This window comes from Rhinolophus sinicus, linkage group LG06 (genome assembly GCF_036562045.2).
Source record: "Rhinolophus sinicus isolate RSC01 linkage group LG06, ASM3656204v1, whole genome shotgun sequence".
NCBI lineage: Eukaryota > Metazoa > Chordata > Mammalia > Chiroptera > Rhinolophidae > Rhinolophus > Rhinolophus sinicus.
Window position 1 is genome coordinate 59,198,215 of NC_133756.1, and position 25,969 is coordinate 59,224,183.

At 35.2% G+C, this 25,969-nt stretch overlaps 1 protein-coding gene across 4 annotated transcripts in view; it reads right to left on the bottom strand.

Moving 5' to 3' along the window:
• CDKAL1 (CDKAL1 threonylcarbamoyladenosine tRNA methylthiotransferase) overlaps positions 1-25,969 on the bottom strand; it is a 615,432-nt gene that overhangs the window by 425,068 nt on the left and 164,395 nt on the right. For all 4 annotated transcript variants that reach the window (XM_019734279.2, XM_019734280.2, XM_074335173.1 and 1 more), the window contains exon 6: positions 6,658-6,754. In XM_019734279.2, coding sequence (XP_019589838.2) covers positions 6,658-6,754 — 97 coding nt within the window. The remainder of the gene's footprint in view (positions 1-6,657; positions 6,755-25,969) is intronic.

The window sequence follows — 25,969 nt, forward strand, 5'->3', positions numbered from 1 at the left end:
GATTATTTGAGATCTTATAGTTCATGCTATGCAGTTTAGATTTTATTCTACTTGCAAAAGAAGTCACAGGAGGGTTAAACGAACAATTTTAACAACATTGCTCAGGTTAATCCCATGGAAAATGTTCAAAGACAACTCTTTATCCCCATTTCTGTTATTTGGTTGTGAATCTTTTTTGTACTTAACATGAATCTGGCTGGAGTTTTACTATGCTTTGATTTTATCCCAAAACATCTCAAAGCCTTTCAGGAGCAAGAAAGCGTATCTACATTATAGATACAAATCAACATAGACACAGAGGAACTTTCTCATTTGCTCTTTTAATTTTGATTGTATATAAATAAATGAGGAAATCATTCTAATTATGAAATATCAGACAAAACTTTAAAAATACCTAAAAACTCTATCAACTTTTACAATGAAAAAATAATGTCTTTCTTCCTAGCTCCATTGAGAACTATATATATAAAAAGCCTTTTCCATCAAATGTATGTTTAAATTTCTCACTTTGACCATAAAGGGTGTTTGATCTAATAATCAGTATCTGACAGGTTCAAGTGCAGGACTGACTTCTCTATAAAAATACTATTCTCTCTAAAAATTTTTCTCCAGGCTGTTAAGCAAAGTCCTTACCTCTATAAATGGTATTTATTGGAACAGAGCTCAATTTCCAAATTTCAATTTGGGAAAATCCATAGCAGTCACTAAGTTATCTTAACATCTTTCAACTCTATCAGAAGGAAGATTTCTTGAATTCACAAGCCTGTGAACAACTTGGCCAATAAATTACACAAAAGAGCATTTGATGGTACACGTGGTTTAACTTTCTGAACAAACTTTCTCATCTCCCAGTATATTTTCATCTTCTTTCATCTCTTCATTGAGAAAAGTTGTTCCCCAATAGTACAAATAGGGGACAGCACATTTCACACACAACTAAAAGCTTATTTTCTATCATTTTCTACCTGACTGATACCGGTGAGTGACTAACACTAAGTAAGAGATAGAAATTACTAATTGAAAGATGAGGCCAGGCCAGACGGATGAGTATCAGTACCAGGAACTTCTTCTTAAATCCAATTAAAATACCTGTAACACTTTCTGTAGTGGGAAAAAAATCTTTCAGTAATTGTAACAAAACTGAACGTGCTAAACTCAATTATACAGAGAATAATTGTTATTTGGAACACTGGAATATTATATTAAATAATAGGACCTTACAAAGTAAAAAATGATTTTTAAAGTTGTACTTAAGTTTAAAATAGCAATATTAGAACTGAAACAAAAATACACATTAGAGACGCAAAACATTAACTAATAAACAGTACTTTCTGTAGCAGACAGAAAAATGGCCTCCCAAACATGTGCACATCAGAATCCCCAGAACCAATGAATATGTTACTTGACAAGGCAAATGGATTTTGCAGATGTGATTAAGATTAAGGACTTTGCAATGAGGAGAATAGCCTGGATTATCTAGATGGGCCCAAGCTATTCACTTGAGTCCGTCACAGCTGACTGATGGCACTGCTCCCTTAGGATGGGAGAAGGAGGCCCCAAATCAAGGAATGTGAGTAGGCTCTGAAATCTGGAAAAGAACTCTCCCTTAGAGCATCCAGCAAAAAAATGCAGCACTGCCAACACCTTGACTTTGGTCCAGTAAAACCCATGTCCAACTTCTGACCTCCAAATAAATATGTATTGTTTTAAGCAACTGTATGTATGGTAATTTGTTATGGACACAAAAAACTAATACACCAATTAAGAAACAAACATGATAGAGTCAGCAACACAAAAGAAGGAAAGGAAAATTTCAAAACTAAATGCTGCTGGAATAACTAGGAACAATATGGAAAAAATTAAGTTAAATGCATACCTTATAATTAAGAAGTATTCAACTCAACACATATTTTAGTCAGACACTGTACTAGGCACAGAAAGTAATGTAAAAATGTAAAATAAGAGCAAACAAAATCCCTGGCTTAATAGAGCTTATAAGTAAGTGTCCATCATAGTAAACTGCAAATAGATTGACAAGTTGAATAAACCCTCTTCACACAGTTTCTAAAGCTTTGCCCTCCACCTCAATGCCACATTACTGTGACATTGTTTCACTCCATACATTTATTTACCTTTTGCAATATGGTATATAATGGAAATATTCTCAAATATAGCGTCTTTCAAATGCTGCTTTATTTATACATACAATTTTCAAAATGAAAGCCTTCACATTTGAAATAGTCATCATGCTGTTTGACTTTTCAGGATTAGAGCAGCCTACCTGAAAAGATGTTTAAACCACTGCAAATCAACCTGGTAACAGTCCCAGTGATAACCGGATACCTACGTTAAACAACACTTTTGTTCAGCTCGCCACAGAAAATTTTGCAGACGTTTCTAGAGAAATTATACAATTACTACAAAGATAAGCCTAATGAATCAATACGAAGACCAAGTTCAAATGTAGTCCCTGTTCATTAGCACAGAAAATCTATACAAAATGTAGTTTTTGGAAACATGCTTTCCTGTAACAGAGTAAAAAATCAACCTTCCTAATAAATGTCATGTCTTTTAATAATGACTACTGCAATAATAGAGAAATAATGCTACTGTAAGAACTCAATCAAGCAAATGCATATTATTTCACCCATCTATTCCTAACATAACTTCTAACCCATGGACACAAAGTGTATTTCCAGTGGGTCCTTACATAAAGATTCTCGATTAATAAGTCTAGGGCCCAAGAGGCTGGAAACTTCCTAGGCTGGAATGTAAGCTCCAGGAGGGCAGGGATCTCTGGTGATTTTACACTGCTGCATTCCTCCCACCTGGACCAGTAGCTAGTACATAGTAGGCATTCAGTAAATACTCGCTCAATAGAAGGAAGAATAATGCGGCAGCCCCAGGATTTGAAGCCAGGTTTTCTGAGTCCTGAAGTCTACTACTTTTTTTCTACCAGACTTTAACAAAGAACATCCTGCTTTCTCATTGACTAAAAGCAACTTACCAGCCAACAAAGGAGCTGAAGAGAAGGAAAGGAGCATTCAGCAAGTATAGTCACAAGATCATGGAACTACCTACACTAGACAGAGTAACCAATTTAAACAAATAGCAGTGATGAATACGTATATGACATTGCATGAAATCTCACTCCAAGGTGGATGATTAACCATAACTATCTGCCAAATGAGAAACGAAATTTTTCACTGTAAGGTAAAATGTTTCAAGATACTGAAAAAATTTAAAAGACCTTGATTCTGTACTGGTTTCCTACAAATACATATAGTTTAGACATAAAATATAAACTTCACTTAATCATGCTAGGAAAAAAATTTTGGTTAAAAAAGATCTTTTCACTCAAAACATCTATGTTTCAAATCTGTTCTTTCTCCTCTCCTAATATAAACAAAATTAGACAGGTTTGTGCTCCGGGATGGAAGATGGTTACTGTCAACCTCTGGACCTAGAGGTTGGTTGACAGTTTTCACTTCTATTTTCTTTCTGTGCACCACCACACAAATAATATTAATCACAACTAGATAGTTTCAGGAAGCAGCAAGACAGAGAATGAAAAAGGCCCAGGGGTCAAATCACCAATTACTACATGCCCTCTCCACACTGCTATCTCTGATTATGCCAACAAATTAAAAGCCCCGTTTTTAAAAGCTGATATTGATGGAAATTAACATGTTATGATGATGGTAATATCTTTCTTATTAAATATCTTCTTAAATGCTATAAGCATTTGCAAACATGGGACAGTATGTCTTTTTAACTCAGGTGTGCAATAAGTAGTTTGCTCACCCACAGATCCCCATCTAAAGGCAGCTTTTTATTTCAATCATTTAGTCAACAGAATTGAAACATCCTCCCTGTACTGTGGGGTGACAAAGACAAATCCTAACAGGTGAAAGAACAGAATGCAGTTACAGCTGTTCTTCCTTCCATCTCTATTAACGCCCTCCATCATAAAAATTCTGTGAAGGAATAACAGTTTCCTCCCAGTCTGTAAATCAAATGTGCAATACAATTTCAAACATACTCCTACAAATAGTTTCCCAAGTCAATGAATTTAAACATCTTCATATTTTTTCACACGTCAGAATTGTTTTTTTCTTTGTACAAACCAATATAATTCGTTTTTTATTTCACTGTAACTCCTTATATTTCAGAAGGTTTCTGATTTTATAGCAATTGTAATAATTCTATTGTGAAAGAGGTCTCTCCAAACACTAACTATAGATGATTTGGGTTTCCTAGTCCAGATTTTTTTTCAAAATGTTCAGCTCTTTGTACACAATTTTTATATATAAAGAGTCAGTTATGATGATGTCATAAAGCTGCTACAGAAAAAATGCTCCATAAAACGATGTGGACAAGGAATTATCTTACAGCTTAATAGCAATAATAAATGCTGAAGATAAAATTAAGTCATAACTCTAAAACTTTGCTACTGATAGTGTAATTCTACTTTTGTAAACTTTTCCCAATATACTGAGTTTAAATTAAAGGCCGTTTGTGGCCATTAATGTATATATTTCCTCAAATTCAGCAAATACTTATACCCAACAATTAAGAATAGTTCAGTAAAATATTCAATAGAATATTAAAGAAGAATTTAAAATAGTTAAAACCTCATGGAATAAAAGCTCATGGAAAAATAAGGAGAAAAAATAATTAGGAGATTATAAGGAGTAAAATATGCAAAGGTTCAAAATCTGAAGGGTCAGTTCTCCTTCCATCACCATATACATATTACAGAATTGCACACTTGAAACCTATGTAACTTTACTAACTCTTGTCACCCCAATAAACTTTAATTTAAAAAAAAAAAAGTCTGAAGGGGATAAGCAAGGTTATAATTATTGTTTTAGGGTGATGGAATTAGGAATTTTCTTTCTATTCACTTTTTAAAATGTGTTCTTAAGTTATTTCTCCAATAGGAGCAAACTAACATAAATCTAAAGAATTTTAAAGGTAATAAATTGAAACTAGGTGGCAGAACAAAAAGGGAGCTAGATTAAATTTTTTAAAAAAATGTTTCTTTGTCATTATCCATGGGCTTATATTATCCCTGGAAACTACCTTCCACATTAACAACACTGGGTGCCCTCCCTTACACCATCTTGAGAATCTCCCCTGCACCCTAACATGTACTAAGCTCTCCACGGCACACAGTGGAGTCCAGGAAAATGTTATCATCATGTACACAGAGAAGAGGGTCTTGTTATACTAAAGAAATTCTACTATTCTGGTAATTTAATTCCTTCAGATGAAATCTAATATGAATCCCAAGCTTTTACCACATTCCATCTCTAAAATAGAATTCTAACTAGTTTCCTATTGCCCTAACACAGCAGAATTATGTTTATGAAAAAAGTTAGTCTGACATGAAAAGATAACTCAGAAGTCGATATTCATTTCATTCCTTAAACCAAGAGAAATCAAAATGTAAATAGACAAATGGTGAAAATAAACTAAAGTTCCCAAACATTCAGGTTTTGTTTATTTAACATAAGAATGGTTGTTCAAAGATTATTAAATTTGCTAGTGGGGCAAGGATGTCACAGCAGAAAACAAGTTCATTACACTGAAAATACAGTAGAGGAACCTGTCAACAGCACATCAAATAATGGAAAATCAAATACATCTCAATCCAGTTGCCAATTATTCATATAAATTTTTTCTATGAACATAGAATATTTTTATATTTTTTAAAAACCAATAAAGCCTTTTGAAAGACCCTTACTTAGCACACTGAATATAACTTCAGTAGAAAGGTGGGAAAGATGGTGAACCCCCACCATGCAGTCAACAAACAACACAAATATTGACTACAAATACCGACTGGCTGCCAACTACCTCTGGGCATTTTGTGAACGGGGTGGCCACAAAGAGTAAGTGAGACGGCAGATAGCCATCTCCTGACTTCACAGAGCTGACTGCCCAACAGGGAAAAAGCATGCCAACAACAAAAATCCACATAAATAACCTGTCATTCCGTCAGTCAGTCACCCAACACTCAGAGTGCCTACTGTCTGTCAGGTATCATGGGAAATGTTTCAGAGACACAGTGAGGACTTCAAAAACGACTGAAAAGCTATCATCGTGAAGCTAATAATTTAAATAGATAGGTTTTATTCAAAAAATCATGTAAGTGAACCCCAAAATCGTAACTCTGTGAAATGCAGAGAGAGCAAATAATGGCTAAGTGCACTGTAAGTGAAGGGAACCCAGAGACGGGATTGCTGAGGACAGCTCAGAGTGGTTGGAGAAGGCCTCCCTGAATGGGTAACGCTCAAGCCGAGACCTGGGTGGGATGGGGAGTATGAGAAGTGCAGCATTCCATAAATGACAAGTGCTTCAGTGGGATGGGAAAATGACAATCAAACGGCAAGAGACGGTACTAGTAGGTCAGGCAGACAATGACCAGGCTTTTATGAAGGGACTTAAATTCCATACTATGATGTTTTTGTGCTAAGGTGAAAAAGTTACACAGATATGACAAAGTTTGGGTGGCATGAGGGGAAGGAAGCTGAGGACAGCCATACGTGTAACACCACTGGTAAATGACGTACAACTAGAAAATGAAATGTAGAGTCATCGCATGTGTTAACAATGTAAGATTTTCCTTTCACCCATCCAGTCCGAGCTTACCCCTAGGACACTCAGTCCTTTCAGGTAGTCCTGACGAGGCTGGGCTTGAGGAACACATCCAGCGAGCACTAATTTCTTGTTCTCCTCTTGAGCTTTTCTAAAAGATGGAAGAGAAAACAGTGTGAATTCTTTTGCGCACAAGTGCACCTGTGGAAACTTCTGTTAGTGTATATAAGTTCTCTGAATAATAACAAGCCCATCAAGCATGAAACTTGATTTTCTTACAACTGCTGGGAAAAAAACATATTACAACAAGACTTCTGAATTACATGTCTATTAATCACACCGTAGATGATATGATATAGGAAGTATCCAGACAATGACTGAATGAATGAATGAATGAATGAATGAACGAACGAATAGGCAAAATATAAATATTATTTTAACAGTAACTGTGTTTCATTTCAATAACTTCTTAGAGTACTTTGGTACAATTTTTCTACTTGGAATTCTGAAAAAACTTATTAACTGAATCAAAAAAATCTGACTTTCTACATTGCTTAACACACCCAAGAGAACTACTGTTGCCTCTGCCCCTGGTTTTACTTTTTTATCAGCACCAAGCACATTGTTGCACACAAATAGTTTTCTTGTAATAAGTGTGAAGTTCCTTATCAAATGAAAAAAATCCTTTCATTTACATTAATAATCTATCCAAGGAAATAGCATCTGGCTTCCTCAAGCACTGCAGCCATAACACCTAAAATCACTGCCAAACATCCAAGAGAGTCTGTGAGGTCACTAATAATTAAATCCAAGTAAAGTGCCTGCTCCCTATAATGTGATTCAATTACTTACTTAGTAAGCACAGCTAAGACATGATAGTGAATGAACAGAATACAGAGAAAGACATGTACCTTACACTCAACAATCTCATGGCTTATAATGGATAAGCTGTAAAAGGACATTAAAAAAAAAACAGCATCAAGTAAAATGTCCTAGTGACAGAAAGATGTATAGGTAAAGTATCATGGAGGGAAAAGAACATGCACCTAAGAAAAGACTGGAAAAAGCTACACACACACACACACACACACACACACACACACACACACACACACAAAATGAGAGAAGGTTAAAAGGAAACAGGAGTTGGAGAGGGTGAAAATGGAGGCAGAGAAAGCTCCAGGCAGTGGTTGTTACACCACTGACAAAGACAAGAAGGAAGAAAGGAGGGGGGTGATTTCATTGTAGAAAGACTTTATAAGGAGAATTGATAAGAATTTACAAAGGAGATGGCTAGGGCATATATTGTAGAAGGAACCTTAAGAAAGAGGCTGGGCAGTATTTAATTTAGTGAGCAATGACGAAATCTCTTAAGCTTCAGTAGCAGAGTGGACATAGAGTGGAGCCTAGCTTTGAGAAAATGACACTGGTGACAAGGTAAAATATAAAATGAAATACAATGGGAAAAGAAGCCAAGAGGTGAGGAAATTAATACCCTTGGCAAAAGGATGTGAGGACTTGAATACATGGGGAAGATCCACATTTAGAAAAATAGGGGGTGGGGGGGAGAGAGAGAGAGAGAGAGAGAGGAAGAAGAAGAAGGAGGAGACGGGGAAGGGGAAAGGGAAGGGGAAGAGGAAGAGGAAGAGGAAGAGGAAGAAGACTATTAAAGAAAAAGAGACTAGTTCTCTTGCTAGAATATACTTGGGAAATCCCAAGGAGGAATCGAAGGAGATATCAAGGTTTTGAGTCTAAGACAGGGATTAGCAAACATTTTCTAGAAAGGGCCAGATTGTAAATACTTGAGGCTTTGTTGGTCATAGGTCTCTCTTGCAACTCCTTAATGCTGCCACCATAGAGCAAAAGCAGCCATACACAATACTGAAACAAAGAGGTGTGTCTGTTTTCCAATAAAACTTCATTTATAAAAATAAGCAGCAGGTCAGATTTGGCCCAAAGGCCAGATTTGCTGATCCTTAGCCTAAGAAAATAAAGACAGCCACTAGCTGTCAGGAGAAGCTGGCTGAGAACTGGAATAGGAAGTAAGACATTCACATAGGAAACACTAAATCTGAGGATCCACTGATGCCCATCAAGTCTCTGGAAATGCAAGTCAGACGCTGGGAGTGAAATTTGGGGTAGGTTTTAGAAATGTATTCCAGAGTGAGAGTTGATGATAACGGATGCACTGACCCCTAAGGGTGTGGAGACAATTCAATTGAACACAAAACTTTAAGGTTGTTTAGAGAAGTAAAAACATTTCCACAGAATAAAAATATTAGTGCAGAAAACGAAAAAGAGGTAACATCACCACTAAAAACAATACTGTAACAACACTAATAATCATGGTTAGCATTTATATGGCACTTCATCAAGGTAACCATTATGTTAGTCCAGTTATGTAACACATTAGAAAATAGCACAGCCAATATGTAACAACTGAGGGAAAATGTTCTGGTGACAGTATAAACATTAGATCGAGTCATGAAACACTCCAAAGATGATTATAAGGGAGTAAGCAGAACACCAGAAAATTAAGAGGAAAACTTCAACATAGAGATGCTTGATTAAGTAATTTATTTAAAATAATATTTCATGCTTTTATTGAATTTGGCTTTAAAATGAGAGGGAAGACCAGAACTATAATCTAAGCCAAAAATCATATCCCTGTTATGAAATATTAATGCCACACTTTCTATGTGACCAAATAAAGTAGCAAAAGTTTTAAGGCAATTTCCCAAAGATTATTCTTGTTCTAAACATTCCCTTCTTCCATCCTATTCTTTTTGCTTAGTAAGCTTTGTTCAGGTTAATAAAAGTCTGGAAAAGGAATATCGTTAGAAACATACCAGCACAGACATATTTTTAAAAGCTTTACCTTTGAAAATAGAAATGCTGATAAGAATAATACCTTAAGAAATGAAAAAATACCCATTTCCATATCTTCATTTTAGATGACCTTGAAATGTTAATTAAAATGAAAACTAAATGTAAAATTAATTCAATATAATCATTCATATTTTCTTGAAACATATTTCTAAATTAAAATAGAAACTCAGCCTTGTCTAGAGCATGAACTGAATATAGAAAACATAAAGAAACTTTCCCTCAATTCTGGCAAGCACCAAACACAAGAAATAATTTGTACAGAATCTTAAAATTGACAGAGTCATAACAAACACATAAAGATGACATATTATTTCACAGATGAGAAATTGATATTCATGAAGATGCTTCTGGAAATCCTCTTTCCTGAGTGTCTTTAGTTGCACTGTCATGGCTGCCTCGATGTCCTGAATTGATTCAAAATGTTTACCTTCATGGTCATTTTGATTTTGGGGAAGAGCCAGAAGTCACACAGTGACAGATCCAGTGAATAAGGTAGATGAGGACACACCATAATGTTTTTATTTGACAGAAATTGCTGCACCAGAAGTGATGTGAGACATGGAGCGTTGTCATGATGGAGGATGAAGTAAAGACACTCACAAAAGAGGACTTCCAGACCGGATTCAGAAAGTGGCAAGAACGATGGCATAAGTGTGTTCAAAGCGAGGGGAGCATTTTGAGGGGGACTAATGGCAATGTGTCTTTTACTGTAATAATTTTTTTTTTTTTAATTTAAACATTCACCATATCTTGTGATCACACCTCATGTCCAGGTTCCAACCACTTTCCACCACCTCCACTGATTGCATCCTGGTCGAAACCACTAACATTTCTCCCCAGCTTCCTTCCACCTCTGTTATAGTTTAGTCTCAACAGCAGTCAGAGGGAGCTTTTTAGAAAATACAAACCAAAACACAGCACCGTCTTCCTCAAAATCTTCTCATTGAGCTTTACCTCACAAAGATTAAAATCCAAGTTCTTACTGATGGCCTACAAGGCTCTACACCACCTGGCGTTCCTCCCTTCTTTCCTCCTTCCCTTTTCCTCACTTACTCTACTCCAGCTACACAGGCGTTCTAAATTTCCCTGGAAAACACCATGCGGGCTTCCACACTGGACCTTCCCACTTGCTGCCCAGGTGTCCATACAGCTCACTTCCTTTTATCTGCCAGGTCTTTGCTCACAGGTCATCTTCCAACCGTTTGAAACTGTGACATCCCACAGACACACCATCATTCCCTTTGCTGCTTTACTTCTTCTTCATACCTCTCACCTTCTCCTATACTATACAATTTGCTCAATTTTTTTAATAGTCTGTCCCCCACCCAGAGTACGAATTTCATAAGGATAGAGTTTTGGGCTATATTTTGGTTCACAGAGATATTAATAGACTTAGAACAGAGCCCGGTACACTGTGGGAGGAAAACAACGGGGAGAGGGGCACTCCAAGTCCACCCATGAAGCAGTTAAATGAATGCGGGCACGGGCATATAAAGGAATACCACAGTCATTTGAGAAACATGGTAGTGAAGTTAATTAAGGGCACAGGCTCTGGAGCCAGATTGCCTGGGTTCAAATACTGGCTCTGCTACTTACTAGGTAATTGTAGGTGAATCACCTCACCTCTCTGTGCTTTAGTTTCTGCATTTGTAATAGAAGTTCCTATCTCATCAAGTTGTGAGAGTTAAATGTATTAATAAATGAAATGTACTTCAAAAGGTGCTGGCACACAGTAAGGACTTCATAAATGTTCACTATTATTTAAAAGAATTATGAAAAGCTACAAGTGCTGACATGGAGACATGTCCACAATACACAAGGTTATAAGAAAACACCAAGTTATAGAACGGGATGTAAACTATGTTCCATGTTTATGAAGAAGGTTTCACGAAGGCATATGCATGGAATAAATTCTGAAAGAAAATATTCCAAACTGTATATAACAACTCTCTCTCGGATATGGAATTAAGAAAATAAAGAAGACACTCATGACACTGTTCTTAAAAGCATGACACCAAATTAGGGCACGGGAAAGACTACGGCAGCATCTGTGGTAAGGCATCACCCCAGGGCTGGGACCACCTAGGATGATGGATGTGCCACAGCACCCCCTATAAACTTTCCTAACTTGCTCTGGGTAACCTCAAAGAGCCCCCCAACATTGGTAGAGCTCCTTTTGGATAGAAAGCTTTCCCAATTGAACATGTTTTACCCAAAATGGTCAGTATTTTCTACAATATTCCTTGATAAGTGGTCATGTGGCTTCTGCTTTATTTCCTCAGAGGCAGAGAGTTCATTACTCCAAATTTCCTGTTTAATCACTGAATACCTGTTTTTACCCATATGTTCTCATTATTAAATTCTAACTCATGCAGCTTCACCTTACTCATCCAAATTTGCTTTCTTTTACCTCCCAAAGCTTTATCCCTTACACTGGTCTACATCCCAAACCATGTTTGGTCAAAAACTATGTAACCATTCTAAAGGAAATGTTTCTATTAGGTGGGTGCAAGAGTAATTGTGATTTAAAAGGTTAAAAATTACAAAAACCGCAATTACTTTTGCACCAACCTAATAATATACATGGCATGCTTACATTTCTTATCTGTATATATACATAACATACATATGTAATGATTACATATATTACCATATAATATAATGTGAATATATAGTGAATCTAATTGCACCTGTAGTTGGCTGCCTTAGATCCTAACTGTACGTATAGAATTGGACATCTGTAAGAGACACACAAAACTTTTGTAGCCCTGTCATTTCATTTTACAAAACAGAAAACTGAGGTTCAGAAAGATTAAATAGCTTGCCAGTGGTCAAAGTGAAGACAATTCTGGCAGTCGTCCGTCACTGCCCTTTGCTTAGACATAATGATGTCTTAAACAGAGCTTACCAAGATCCATAACGCTGAGTGGCCCCATAATAAATAGTGTCAGTAAGCCACAATATTGATTCTTCTCTTAATTTGGGGTCAACTATTAGTTCTCAATATGTTATTTAACTTTTTACTCAATCTATGGCCATCATTTCTAACTGTTATGCAATGAATCTATGAAAATTTCTAGAGTAAATAAATAATGAAAATCAACAAATTCATCTAAAATGATTTTCACAATTTCATTAATAAACTATTTTGTGCCTATTATGTGTACAGTATGTACTTACAGGCCAGTCAGATATCAATAGGAATTGGTGCTTCGAGGAATACACATGAATTTGAAAAAGCAAAAAAAATATACATGCAAATTAAACAGAAATATAAATGGACACTTGAAGTAAAAAGTTCATTAATAAGTACAAATAAGTTTACAAACCAGTGTCCACCAAACTTTATCAAGGCACCCACAAGTAAAAAGAGAGAGAGAGAGAGACCCCAAATACATAAACACATACAATTGTATATAAATCATATACATGTATATAAATCATAAATGTCAAGATATTGTAAAAACTACATATAGTGTTGATGGACAGCCCTAGACTTATTGGGATGATCATTTCATAAGTTATATAAATGTCTAATCACTACACTGTATACCTGAAACTAAGAGAAAGTAATATTAAATGTCAACTATAATTTTAAACAACTGTCATGGGGTTATACAGTACAGCAAAGGGAATATAGTCAATAATATTCTAATAATTATGTACAGTGTCAGATGGGTAATAGACCTATTGGGGTTATCACTTTGTGAGTTATATAAATGTCTAGTTAATATATTGTAGTTACTACACACCTGAAACTAATAAAAAAAAATTTTTTTAGTGTAAAAAAATAATTAACATAAAAAATAACCTACAATTCTGATATGTATATTCCCATTGTGGAGACTAACCTCATAAAATGAAAAGCAAATCTGTAATTAGTTCACCTCCCCTAAGATCAATATCCTGATACTCTGCTCATAGCAAACACTTTAGAAGGTAATATCCTTTAACAGAGGAAAGGAACAAAGATAGGAAGAAAAAAAGGAAACTCAAGGGTGTATCAGTATAACAGAAGATCTTAACAAAGTGACATTAAGAAGAGATGCCCTGCCTACCTATTACATTTATTCAATTCACCGTCTAATTTGCACATCCCCTTGTATTTTAAATATCACATTCACCAAGAAACACTAAAATTAAATTAAAACACAAATCTATGTTATATTTTGAGGATGGAATGAAGAAAATGTACAGTTCTGATTCCATCTAAAAACAATGAATTAAAGAGATAAAATATTCTAGAGGAAAATGCATACTTTGGCTCCATCCTGTATAAAATTTGACCTGGAGTACTATTAGATCCCAACCTGGTTTCTGGTGGGAGACCCAGACAAATTTAGAATTTATAATTAGCTATATATATAGTCTGAATAAAAAGTTGTTTTAAACAACTTACTTGTAACAGGTTTCTAAATAAATTTTCAAGCTTTTTACATCTTTTACAAAGTCACATTTTCAAAGAGATATTAGTTAATATAAAAGCTGATTTCTTCGAGAGGGTAACAAGAACTTTGTTATTTAATATAGTAAGAAGTGTCCAAGAAAGCGACACTTGCACCTGGGAAAGGTGAGGCCACAAGGGCTGTCTCCTTGGCTAATTTACATGGTCATGGAATCCCCACCTACAAAAGACAGGCAACACAAGAAATTAACTTCCTTCAAAGCTGCCTTAAAAGGGCTTCAGCAAGCTATAACTCCTGCAGGATGAAAAGGTTTCCTCTGAGGAGCAGGAGGCAGCAAATACCAGTATGTTAAGATAGCGAATACCAAGGCAGTTTTATAAAAAAACTCATATCTAATATACTCTTGTTGAACAAGCTAATTCAAAATGAATCACTGTCCCAAATTAACTGTACTGTTCTTACGGCACTGACTGATACAGTACTACAGTTCTTTCAATAGACGTCTATTCCTTCCAAGAAGATAAGCTCCTTGAAGACAATGCCTAGATATGATTCATTTTGCAAACCAAAGTTAATTTTAGATTATAATAAACAATAAAAAAAATCGTTTGTTTGAGCAAAAGGAGCTGCAGCCCAGGAGATACAGATTCAGGTAGCAACCCAAATTGTGTTCCACTGAGACAAAGAAGCAGCCACCTATTATAGCAAAAGATCCTGTGCAGGTTCCCAATTAGGTCCATTTTATGTAAATAAGGTATCCAAATTCATCACTTCTGATTGGTCCAAAACTCACAGTCCTGATTGGTCAGCATTACACATCCTGATTGGTAGTTATGGAGCAGTTCTGATAGGATGAGACAGGTCTTAGTCCATTAGTTGAAAGCCAAAACCAGGAACTCCCTTACAACAAGTGAATCAGGGGGCTTAAACGAATATGGCACAGCACGGGAAGCCTAGAGTTCAGTATGAGGTTCTTCCCAGTACACAGGGAATGTGAGAAGTCCTTGTCATCAAATGGCCACTAGGTTCTATTTATAAAATTTGGGCCTTCAGTTGATTATGGGGAGTTCATCTCAGAAGATAAGTTCCTTCTCAGGTTCACATCAAATGAATCTTTCTTCTCTGGGTCCACAACTTTACATATCTCAGGGTACAGCTAAAAAAAAACTCTTGCAACTTAACAAATGAAAGAAAAACCCGTATCAGGACATAAGAGTGGAACCAGTCATTAACTAAAGTTGTAATTAACAGCCATCTCTTAAAATTGATTAAGGCCACTATTAAATAGGAATCTATGTTGTTCATCATCAGAATTATAGATAATCCAATCAGAGGAGCTGCGTTTGATTGATGTCAACACCATGTATCTACATTTGAATATTTGAATTTTATGGTAATCCTCAAAGGATTTTCACTCTCACAAATCAAATAGACAATTTACAAGAATTACTATCGTAGTCTTAAGATTATTTTCTTAGTATTTAAACAGCACAATTTCCCCAACTCTCTCCTTCATCCCTTACAACAGTCTTTCTTAAAAAAAAATCTTATTTCCCTATCTTCAGAAAATAGAGCTATTGCTTATAATTAATCTGACCTCAGATCAAAAAGGTATTTATCACAAATGCAACTTTTAACTTCACAAGGAAAAAAAATATTTATTTATTTTTTTTTGCTTACAGCAGCAACCAGCATAGCTGGCATAATCAGAGACAAGTCTTGGAACCACTGTTCACTCCTAGCTCCAGAAAGCAAAGCAATTCAGTGAAACAGACACTGCCCTCTAGTCTTGTGTGAAAATGCCCTAATACCAACATAAATGGACAAAATGGAATCTATTTTGGGGGGAGGGAGACACTCAAGCTTCTGTTATTTGCAATGCCAGCCAAAAGACAAACTTCATTACACTAACATCACCCACAACTCTAATTATCAACGGAAATAACCAAGAGAATGACACCATTTCGCTATATGACTTAAACAAACCAAAGTATACCACAATGTACAACAAAAAGAGGTTTACTTCATTACCATTGTCTACTATAAAGAAGAAACTAAAGCCCAGCAGAGTCATATAAAAAAGGACTAGGGACTCCCTCTGAACCACATAAAAGCAAAACATGTTCAGAAGGCCTCTCCTATGTTCAGTGTTGTCACCATGAGGTACAGCAACAATAAAAAAGCTGTGTGTATACATGAAAAACAACACATAGGACTGCAGTAACTAAACATTTTTTACATAATCAACTGATAGTTATTGAACAGTCTCTATGTAGCAAGTATGAAATATCTGGGGTCAAAAATTATATATGCTAAGGATGAAAAGAAAAGATTTGGTTTGCTTTCATCCCATGAAAATTAGCCATTTCACTTCTTCTATACAAATAAAGTATTTCATTCTTGGGATGCTTTTTTTAATTACTAAGACTAGCTGACATCTGTGGCTAATTTAAAAGTTTCCTTGTCAAGATTTTTCTCTGAATTCTACTGAAATTAATCAATTAATTGGTCCATTAAGTAACTGTATATTTTACTAATGCACAGAAGTGAGTAAACACATACATATGTATATATTGAGAGAGAAACAGAAAACCAACACACTGTTAGATTGAGGTTACCTCATTTTAATCTCAGAACTAATAAGAAAAGTACTACATGTTATCTATGTTTTTACACATGAAAATAGAGTGTATGGTCACAGAATATAAAAATTCTTAATTTGAAGCTAGAAACAAAAGAAGTAGGATCTGAAAGAAATATGCGTAAGAGAATTATACCCAGAATTACCACAGAAAAATTGCCATGCAGGAACAAGTTATAAGTGGAACCACAGCAGCTGCTGTCACCAGAGCCTTATTTAAAATTTGAAAATAAGATGTGTGAATTTACTATCTTCTCAGTCCTTCTAGAAGGTAAAACCAAATTATGAGTTTGATCACAGCAGAGGATTGAGATGACCAAGTGAACAGAAACACATATTTCTGTCTTCCCCAAACTCCACAGAGAAGACAAATATAAATGTAAATGAGAGTAAATCCATAACATTGATGGAAAACTGGGAAAGGGACCATGAGCAACCCAAATCGTGGAGCAATTTGTGTAAAACTTTTTTTTAAGGGATTTTTTCCATATAAAACCTAATCAATCAAAGGTGAAACAGTCTAAGAAAAGCTGAACTACGTAATCAAAGATGGACAAACAATGATTTGAGTCTCCTTGCCCCTGGAGCACTTGGCTTCCAGACTTACCTACAAGTTAAGACCACAAGCACACCTCTCGATATAAAAATAAAAGGTCTTATATACAGGCCTATAAACATTAGCATTGCAAAAGGGCAAGCAGAACAGTGCCACCAAATGACTTAAAGCTACCACAGGGTCCCAAAATCACCACACGTAAAAGACCAGCAACTCCTCTATTCCGAAAAGGAAGCCAATTCTCAGCCAGTTGTGATCTTGTCATCTTTTTATCACTCCCTAAGCAAACAAATAGAGTCAAATCTCCTAAAATAGAACCATATTTACACATAACATACTGAAAAAGAAAAACCAAATAATGATCTCAATAGAAGCATTTGACAAAATTCAAAATCCATTCATGAAAAACTTCTCAGCAAACAAAAATTAGAGAACTTCCTCAAACTGATTTAAAAAAAAAAAAAGTGTATAATAAACCTACAACTACCATCACGTTTTCTCCCTATGACGAGAAACAAGGGAAGGATGCCCACTCTCACCACTTTTATTCAATATTGTACTAGGGGCCCTAGCTAGCACAATAAGGAAAGAAAAGGCATACAATCAGCAGAAAAAGGAATTTAAAAGGTTTCTTCACAAATGAAATGACTAAGTATGCATGAATACTAAACTAATTTAATAAAAAGCTAGTAGCACTAATAATAGTTTAGCAAGAGCAAAGGATCCGAGAGAAAGTGACACATATTGAAGATGGGGAAAGACGATCCATACTATAAGAGGAGTTACAGAAGAAGAAAAAGAAACCCAAAAGCAACGAAACAGAATACTAAAAAGTATAATTCAAGAAAACTGACATAAATTTTTTTTAAATAGTTGACTATGTATTGAAAGATCTTATTATGCCCCAGAAAAACCAACACCAAGCCATATTCTAATACAACTGGTGACCTCTAGAGAAAACTTAAAAATTCCTTTGGTCATCTGGACAAAAAGAGCACATGACTTATAAAGGGGCAAAAAAATTACAGTCACCAGATTTTGAAAGTAATGCTCTGTGCCAGAAAGAAAACATGACCCAAGGGTTTTATATCCCAAAAGTATTGATTTCCACGTATTAAGAGCACTAACTGTTAACATGATACAACTAAGGGGCTGTTGTTCCCAGGAGACATTCCTAAGGAACCTATTAAAAATGAGCTTCAAACACCAAAAATAACTCTAAGGCTATTTACATAAAGTCTAGTGTCAAGCAGTAAATATATAGTTACTTATGGAATGAATACCAAATAAAAGATAAAAGGGAGAGAGTGAGTATGCAATGGCTCTATGATTTGACAAAGTAAATACAGAATTCCCATTACAAATATTTGGGAAGAGAATGGGGGTAGCATTTGCAAAAAAGTGTTTACTTTTTCAGTAATCATGATTGGTCATGTATGTACATGTATTATGATGATGATGATGATGATGATGATACTACAGTATGTGTAAAGTGGGATTAAAGCTAATGAGGACTACGGGATAATTCTAATTCTATCATCCCCTATGTTCTTGAAAACTAGAATTCTTGAAGAAGGAATGAGGTATGACCAAAACATACAGTGAATGTTTAAATTTTAAAAAATTATTACGATAAAAGACACATTGCTATGAATCCACCTCAAAAACTCCCTCCTACTTCGAACACACTTAATCCCATCCTTCTTGCCACTTTCTGAAGCACTGCTGGAAGCCCTCTTTCGTGAATGTCTTTAGTTGCACTGTCGCGGCTGCCTCAATGTCCTAAATTGATTCAAAACATTTACCTTTCATGGTCATTTTGACTTTGGGGAAGAGTCAAAAGTCACATGGTGCCAGATCCGGTGAATAAAGTGAATGAGGACATACCGTAATGTTTTTATTTGACTGAAATTGCCATATCAGAAGGGATGTGTGACACGGAGCATTGTCATAATGGAAGATGAAACCATTTGCCCATTTCTCAGGCTGTTTTCTATGCATTTCATTCCTTAAACACTCTAATAAGCCCTTATAGTATTCAGAGTTCACCATAGTGTTCCTGGGTACAAACTCAGTTCACACAATCTCATCAAAGTCAAAAAAACACAATTAACATCCCCTTGATGCTACAAGTAGATCTTGATCAACATGACTTTTTTGCACTAGGAGAATTGGGTAATTTCCAATGAGAGCTGTGAACCTTGGTCTCAGGATCATAACCATAGACCGACGTTTCATCTCCCATGATGACATGTCTTACAAAAGCTGGAATCTGAAGCAGAACGATTGCACAACTCCAAAAGAACTGACAAATGCTTTTGTTCGACAGTCAAAAAATGTGGAACAAATTTCACACTCACTCACCTCACATTTAAATCTGTTATTAAAACGCTTTGAATGGAACCATGAGAGATGTTCAGATCCTTAGAAATTTCCCTATAGTCAATCGCTGTTTGATTGAACCATTTTGCTTACTCTTTCAACATTCTCCTGGGTTTTTGATGTTGAAGGACATCCCAAGCTTCAATTGATTCACAACCATTACAAATTCGCTTGAACCACTTGCAAACCATCTTCATGGTCACTGCAGCATCACCATAAACTAATTTTAACATTTCATGTTTCTTTAGCACTTTTTTGCAGTTTGAAACAAAATTTCATGTTAATGTGTGGTTCGTGATTAATATTTACGGCACAATTTAAAAAACATCTTCGCTCAACCGTTGCTCACACCTGACTGACTGCACCGAACAAGTTGAAACGTGTCACACGCTGTTGCTAAGGTTCGATGTGCCCCTTCCTGTAGTGCAGATCCCTATGTTTCTGTTGGATGGCACTTGGCAGCAGCATTCACCGTATTTTATTATCACACCTTATAGGTATGATATATGAGAGATCACGTTAAAAATATTGTAGTCCTACATGTAAATTAGAAATTTCAATATGAACTCACGAGAGAAAAAGAGAGAAAGAGACAGAGAGAGAGAGAGACCACTGAAAAGGCCTAGAATCAATAACTAACAAAGAAGCAAAGCACCAAATGTGGACATGAAGTGCCATTTCCCATTAAAAGAAAGCAGAACTTCTTAGAGATCAGCTGATTCAAAGTTTGGGACAGGAAATGTACCAAATGAACTCGGATCATTTTATCGTATCACCTGACAGCAAGGAAGCCATCAACGAGTACCAGGATCATGTCAAAAGAACTCAGAGCCAATCGGAAGGGGTTCCCAAAAGTCATACACAGGACTCTTCGAACGTGTGTAAGAATTGCAATCGACAGAAACCCAAGTATGTTTAAAACATGAGTTTTTAATCATATTTTAAAAAAAGAGGCTATCAGTCACCTTCTGAGAATGGCAGGAAAATAAATCATTATCTTAGGAACTGGGTAAATAAAATAATTTAGAATTTATTCTGCCTTTCTCTATGAACTCTACCAATGAGTAAATAGCAGATGAAGGGAAACATCTCCTTATAAAATTATTACAGCTAATTTATGACAAGAAGATGATAAGATATCACCATTTTCCAAAACCCCACAGAAATAATGAATCTGGGCATTATGCAGCAATGGCTGGTAGCATCACGAAACAAGAAACAACAGCACATTATGAATTTTCTGACAAAAGAATACAATGTAACACAACACAACAACACAACCTAGTCTTACCAAGGCTCTATAGCCAGCTGCCAATTTGCAGGAAAAACAGAAGACAGAGGAACATGTTGAACTGCACTTTGAATATGCAATCAGCAAAATCTATATTGAAAGCCCACAGGTTAAAAGACCCAAGTTTTTCAACATGTAAATTATAAGGAAAAGAAAAAGACAGAAAGGAAAAAGATGCTGATTAGGAGAGATTTAAAATACACATTTGGGTATTCTTTTAATGGGCAAGATTTAGGTTTACTGTCTAAGAACAAAACTAGGGTGATAAAGCCATCAGGGAACACAGAGAAGTTATTATTACAAAAATCAAGACAGTGGCCTTGTGGAGGTAGGGAGAGAGCTGTGGCTATGATGGGGGACATGAAGGGGTTCCAGAGTGGAGAAGCAACATCTTATTTCTTGAACTGGCTGGCACTTACAAGTGTGTTTGACATAAAACAATCCACTAACCTATACATTTTTCTGTGATTTTTTAAAATTTTTATCGTATTTTACAATAAAGTTAAAATAAAATATGTTAATAAAAAATACTCTACAACTAAATAACCAAAGATTTCCCAGTAAACAAAAAGGGGAATAGGAGTAAAACTGTGGTAGCTGTCTCTAAAGTCTTTTGAAACCTCCCTATATATCTCAGAACCCACAAGAAAGTGGTTTTAACCCATGGTATATAAACAGGATGTCACAGTTAACTGGAAGAACCCCGACGTATGCTTGTACAAACAAAACTGTATTCTGTCCTCTGACCATCCTTGTCAGAGGTAGCTCGAATGACACTGAAAAGAATAATACAGTATTGTTGAAGAGATTTCAAAAAGAGCACCCCAAGAGAGCTTATATTCTGTATTTTATGGTAATTAATTACCATGTATAACACTGAAAAGACTGACTGGAAAATTAAAATCATGAATGCACAGAACACACTTCTGCTTGCTCTCCTTCTGTACTGTGTATGGGTACTTCTCTACTTTTTCTGAGAACACAACTGTACTTAACAGGCAGACTGGTTCAAGAAGGAAAACCTACACGGGTCGTGGAAGTGCATTAATTGACAGTAAGGCAATCCTTCCTCTCGGAGCCTTAATTTTCTCACATATACATGAAAACAGTTAAATGAATTCTGAGACTTATTCTAGCACTAAAAATGTTTGATTGTGATAGGAAATATTTGCTCCCAAAAGTAGCACTTAGCACTTGCCACCAAAATCCAACAAGCTTAAGAAGAAATACCACAGTAGCAAAATGACATCATTAGGAATGTTTTCTTTTCCAAATAGGTTTTCTTAATCAGAAAAAGGTAAAACTTCTTTGAAAACTGACCCCAAGAAGCTACCATCTATGTTTAGTTTTTTAAATACGCGTGCGTGTGTGTGTGTGTGTGTGTGTGTGTGTGTATATATATATATATATATATATATATATATATATATATGAAACTATCTAGCTGACACAAAAAGAAACTATCTTTAGTAGAGTGAAAATTAGCAAATGAAAATATAAGAAAAAAATTTCATTTTTCATATTTTAAATTCTGGTTCTTATATCCACTTGTAAAAGTGTGATAAGAGAGAAAGCTTGTAGTTTTCAAAGGTTAGAATAACAAAAAATAGAAAACAGTCAACAAATTCAGCTTCCTTTCTTTCACCTCTAGTTTGTGGTGTTCAAATTTCAATATCACACATTAAAATCCTGAATAGCCAAGTCATTACATTAATCCTCTAACAGAAAAAATAATAAGAAAGTAACAATAAAACAAGAAATGAAGGTCTTTGTAAGATGAAAGTTAGGAATCTAAGTGGTAGCCCTGTTCAACTGTCCATATCTTCTAAAGAATAATAAAAATTATCATTGTGGCAATAGGATTTTTTTCTTTTTATACTGCTTTAGACTTTTCCAGAGCAATGTTCACCTATATCATATGCTGCTTCTGTGATCCTCAGGAAGAATCTGTGAGTTAAAGTGGGATTCTCAATTTACAAATGATGATAATAAGCTTCAGAGTAGCTAGCTGGAAATGGACTACAAAAATAAGAAGAATTAGCATTGGTCTCTATTATAATACTTAAAGCAAAAAAGGATAAATGGAGTACCACCCCCCAAAAAAAGAAAACACCCAGAATATATGTAGGAGATCTGCACCTGCTGAAAAAGGGTGAGACATTTTTTTTAAAATCTGAACAAAAAATAAAATGTCTCAAGAACAACAAACAAAGACCAAAGTAAGTACAAGAAAGGCAATACTAAAGATCAGAGTGGAAATGAATGAAATAGAAGCTAAAAAATACAATACAAAAGATCAATGAAACCAAAGCTGGATTTCTGGGGGGGAAAAAAAAGAAATTTGACAAACCTTTCAACAGACTTATCAGGGGAAAAAAAAGAGAGGATTCAAATAAATGAAATCAGAAATAAAAGATTAAGTGACAACACCACAGAAATACAAAAAATTTAATACTATGAGCCACTATATGCCAACAAATTGGACAAAATGGAAGAAATGGATAAATTCCTAGAAGCATACAATTTTCCAAAGCTGAATCAAGAAGAAACAAAATCTGAACTGACTAATTACTGCTAATTAAATAAAATTAGTAATCAACAATCTCCCAACAGCCAAAAGTCCTGAACCAGGTACCTTCACAGATGAATTTTAGCAAAGATTCAAAAAATAATTAACACCTATTCTTCTCAAACTATTCCAAAAAATTCAAGAGGAGGGAAGGCTCCCAAGCTCATTTTACGAGGCCACCATTACCCTAATTCCAAAACCAGACAAAGACATTGGCAAAAAAGGAAACTATATGCTGATAACCCTGAGGAATATCGATTCAAAAATCCTCAACAAAATATTAACAAACCAAATTCCGCAATACATTAAAAAGATCATATACCACAATCAAGTGGGATTTACTACTGGGATGCAAGGTTGGTTCGATATCCACGAATCAATTAATGGTGATACACCACATAAACAAAATGAAAGAAAAAAATCACATGGTCATATCAATAGATGCAGAAAAAGCATTTGGCAAAATCCAGTATCAAGTTACAATAAAAACTCTCAGTACAGTGGGAATAGAGGGAACATATCTCAACATAATAAAGGCCATTTACAAACCCACAGCTACCATCATCCTCAATGGTGAAAACCTAAAAGTATTCCCCTTAAGAAAAGGATGTCCACTTTCACCACTTTTATTCAACATAGTACTGGAAGTCCTAGCCACAGCAATCAGACAACAAAGAAAACAAATAAAGGACATAAAACTGGAGAAAACAGAAATAAAACAGTCACTATTTGCAAATGACATGATACTATATAGAGAGAAACTCAAAAATTCTACTAAAAAACTATTAGAACTGATAAATAAATTCAGTAGAGTAGCAGGACACAAAATTAATATTCAGAAATCTGTTGCATTTTTATACACCAATAACAAACTAACAGAAAGAGAACTTAAGAAAACAATCTCATTTATAATTGCATCAAAAAAATACCTAGGAATAAATTTTATCAAGGAAGCAAAAGATCTGTACTCAGAAAATTATGACATTGAAGAGAGAAATTAAAGAAAATACAAATAAATGGAAACACATACCATGCCCCTGAATAGGAAGAATTAATATAATTAAAATGTCCATATTACCCAAAGCATCTACAGATGCAATGCAATCCCTATCAAAATATAATGGTATTTTTCACAGAAATAGAATATATAATCCTAAAATTTATATGGAATCATAAAAGACCACAAATAGCCATGGCAATCTTGAGAAATAAGAACAAAGTGGGAGGTATCATGCTACCTGACATCAAATCATACCACAAGGCTATACTAATCAAAACAGCATGGTACTGGCATGAAATCAGATAGATAGATCAATGGAACAGAACAGAGAGCCCAGAAATAAATCCATTCCTATATGGTCATTTAATCTATGACAATGGAAGCAAGAATTTACATTCGGGTAAAGACAGTCTAGTAAATAAATGGTGCTGGGAAAAACTGGACTGACACATGCAAAAAAATGAAACTGGACCACCTCCTTACACCACATACAAGAACAAATTCAAAATGGATTAAATACTTAAATGTTAGACCCAAAACCATAAAACTCCTAGAAGAAAACATAGGAAGTAAATCTGCAGACATTATCCAGAATAATATTTTTACTGATATATCCCTTCGGGCAAGGGAAGTAAAAGAAAAAATAAACATATGGGATTACATCAAACTAAAAAGTTTTTTCACAGCAAAGGAAACCATCAATAAAACAAAAAGGCATCCTACTGAATGGGAGAAGGTATTTGCCAATGATACATCTGATAAGGAATTAATATCTAAAATATAAAAGCTCATACAAATCAACACACACACAAAAACAAACAATCCAATTAAAATTGGGCAGAGGACCTAAATAGACATTTCTCCAAAGAGGGCATAACCAACAGACATGAAAACGTCACTAATCATCAGAGAATTGCAAATAAAAACCACAATGAGACATCACCTCAAACCTGATAAAATGGCTATCACCAATAAATCAACAAACAAGTGTTGGCGAGAACGTAGAGAAAAGGAAACAACTGTGCACTGTTGGTGGGATTGCAAATTGGTGCAGCCGCTATAGAAAACAGTATAGGGGTTCCTTAAAAAGTTCAAAATAGAACTACTTTATGACCCAGAAATTCTATTCCTAGGTATTTATCCAAAAATTCCAAAACACCAATTTGAAAAGGTATATGCACCCCTATATTTATTGTAGCACTATTCACAATAGTCAAGATACAGAAACAACCAAAATGCCCATCAACAGATGACTGGATAAAAAAATTATGGTACATTTATACAATGGAATATTAGTCTACCATAAAAAAGAATGAAATCTTACCACTTGTGACAACATGGATGGACCTAGACGGTATTATCCTAAGTGAAATAAGTCAGACTGAGAAATACAAATACCATATGATCTCACTTACATGAAATATCTAAAGAACAGAATAAACAGACAAAACAGAAATAGACTCATAAAGAGAACAAACTGATGGTTGCTAGATGGAAAGGGGGTTGGAGGACTGGGTGAGAAAAGTGAAGAGATTAAGAAGTACAAATTGGTAGTTACATAATAGTCATGGGGATGTGAAATACAACATGGGGAATATAGTCAATAATATTATAAAAACTATGTATGGTGCC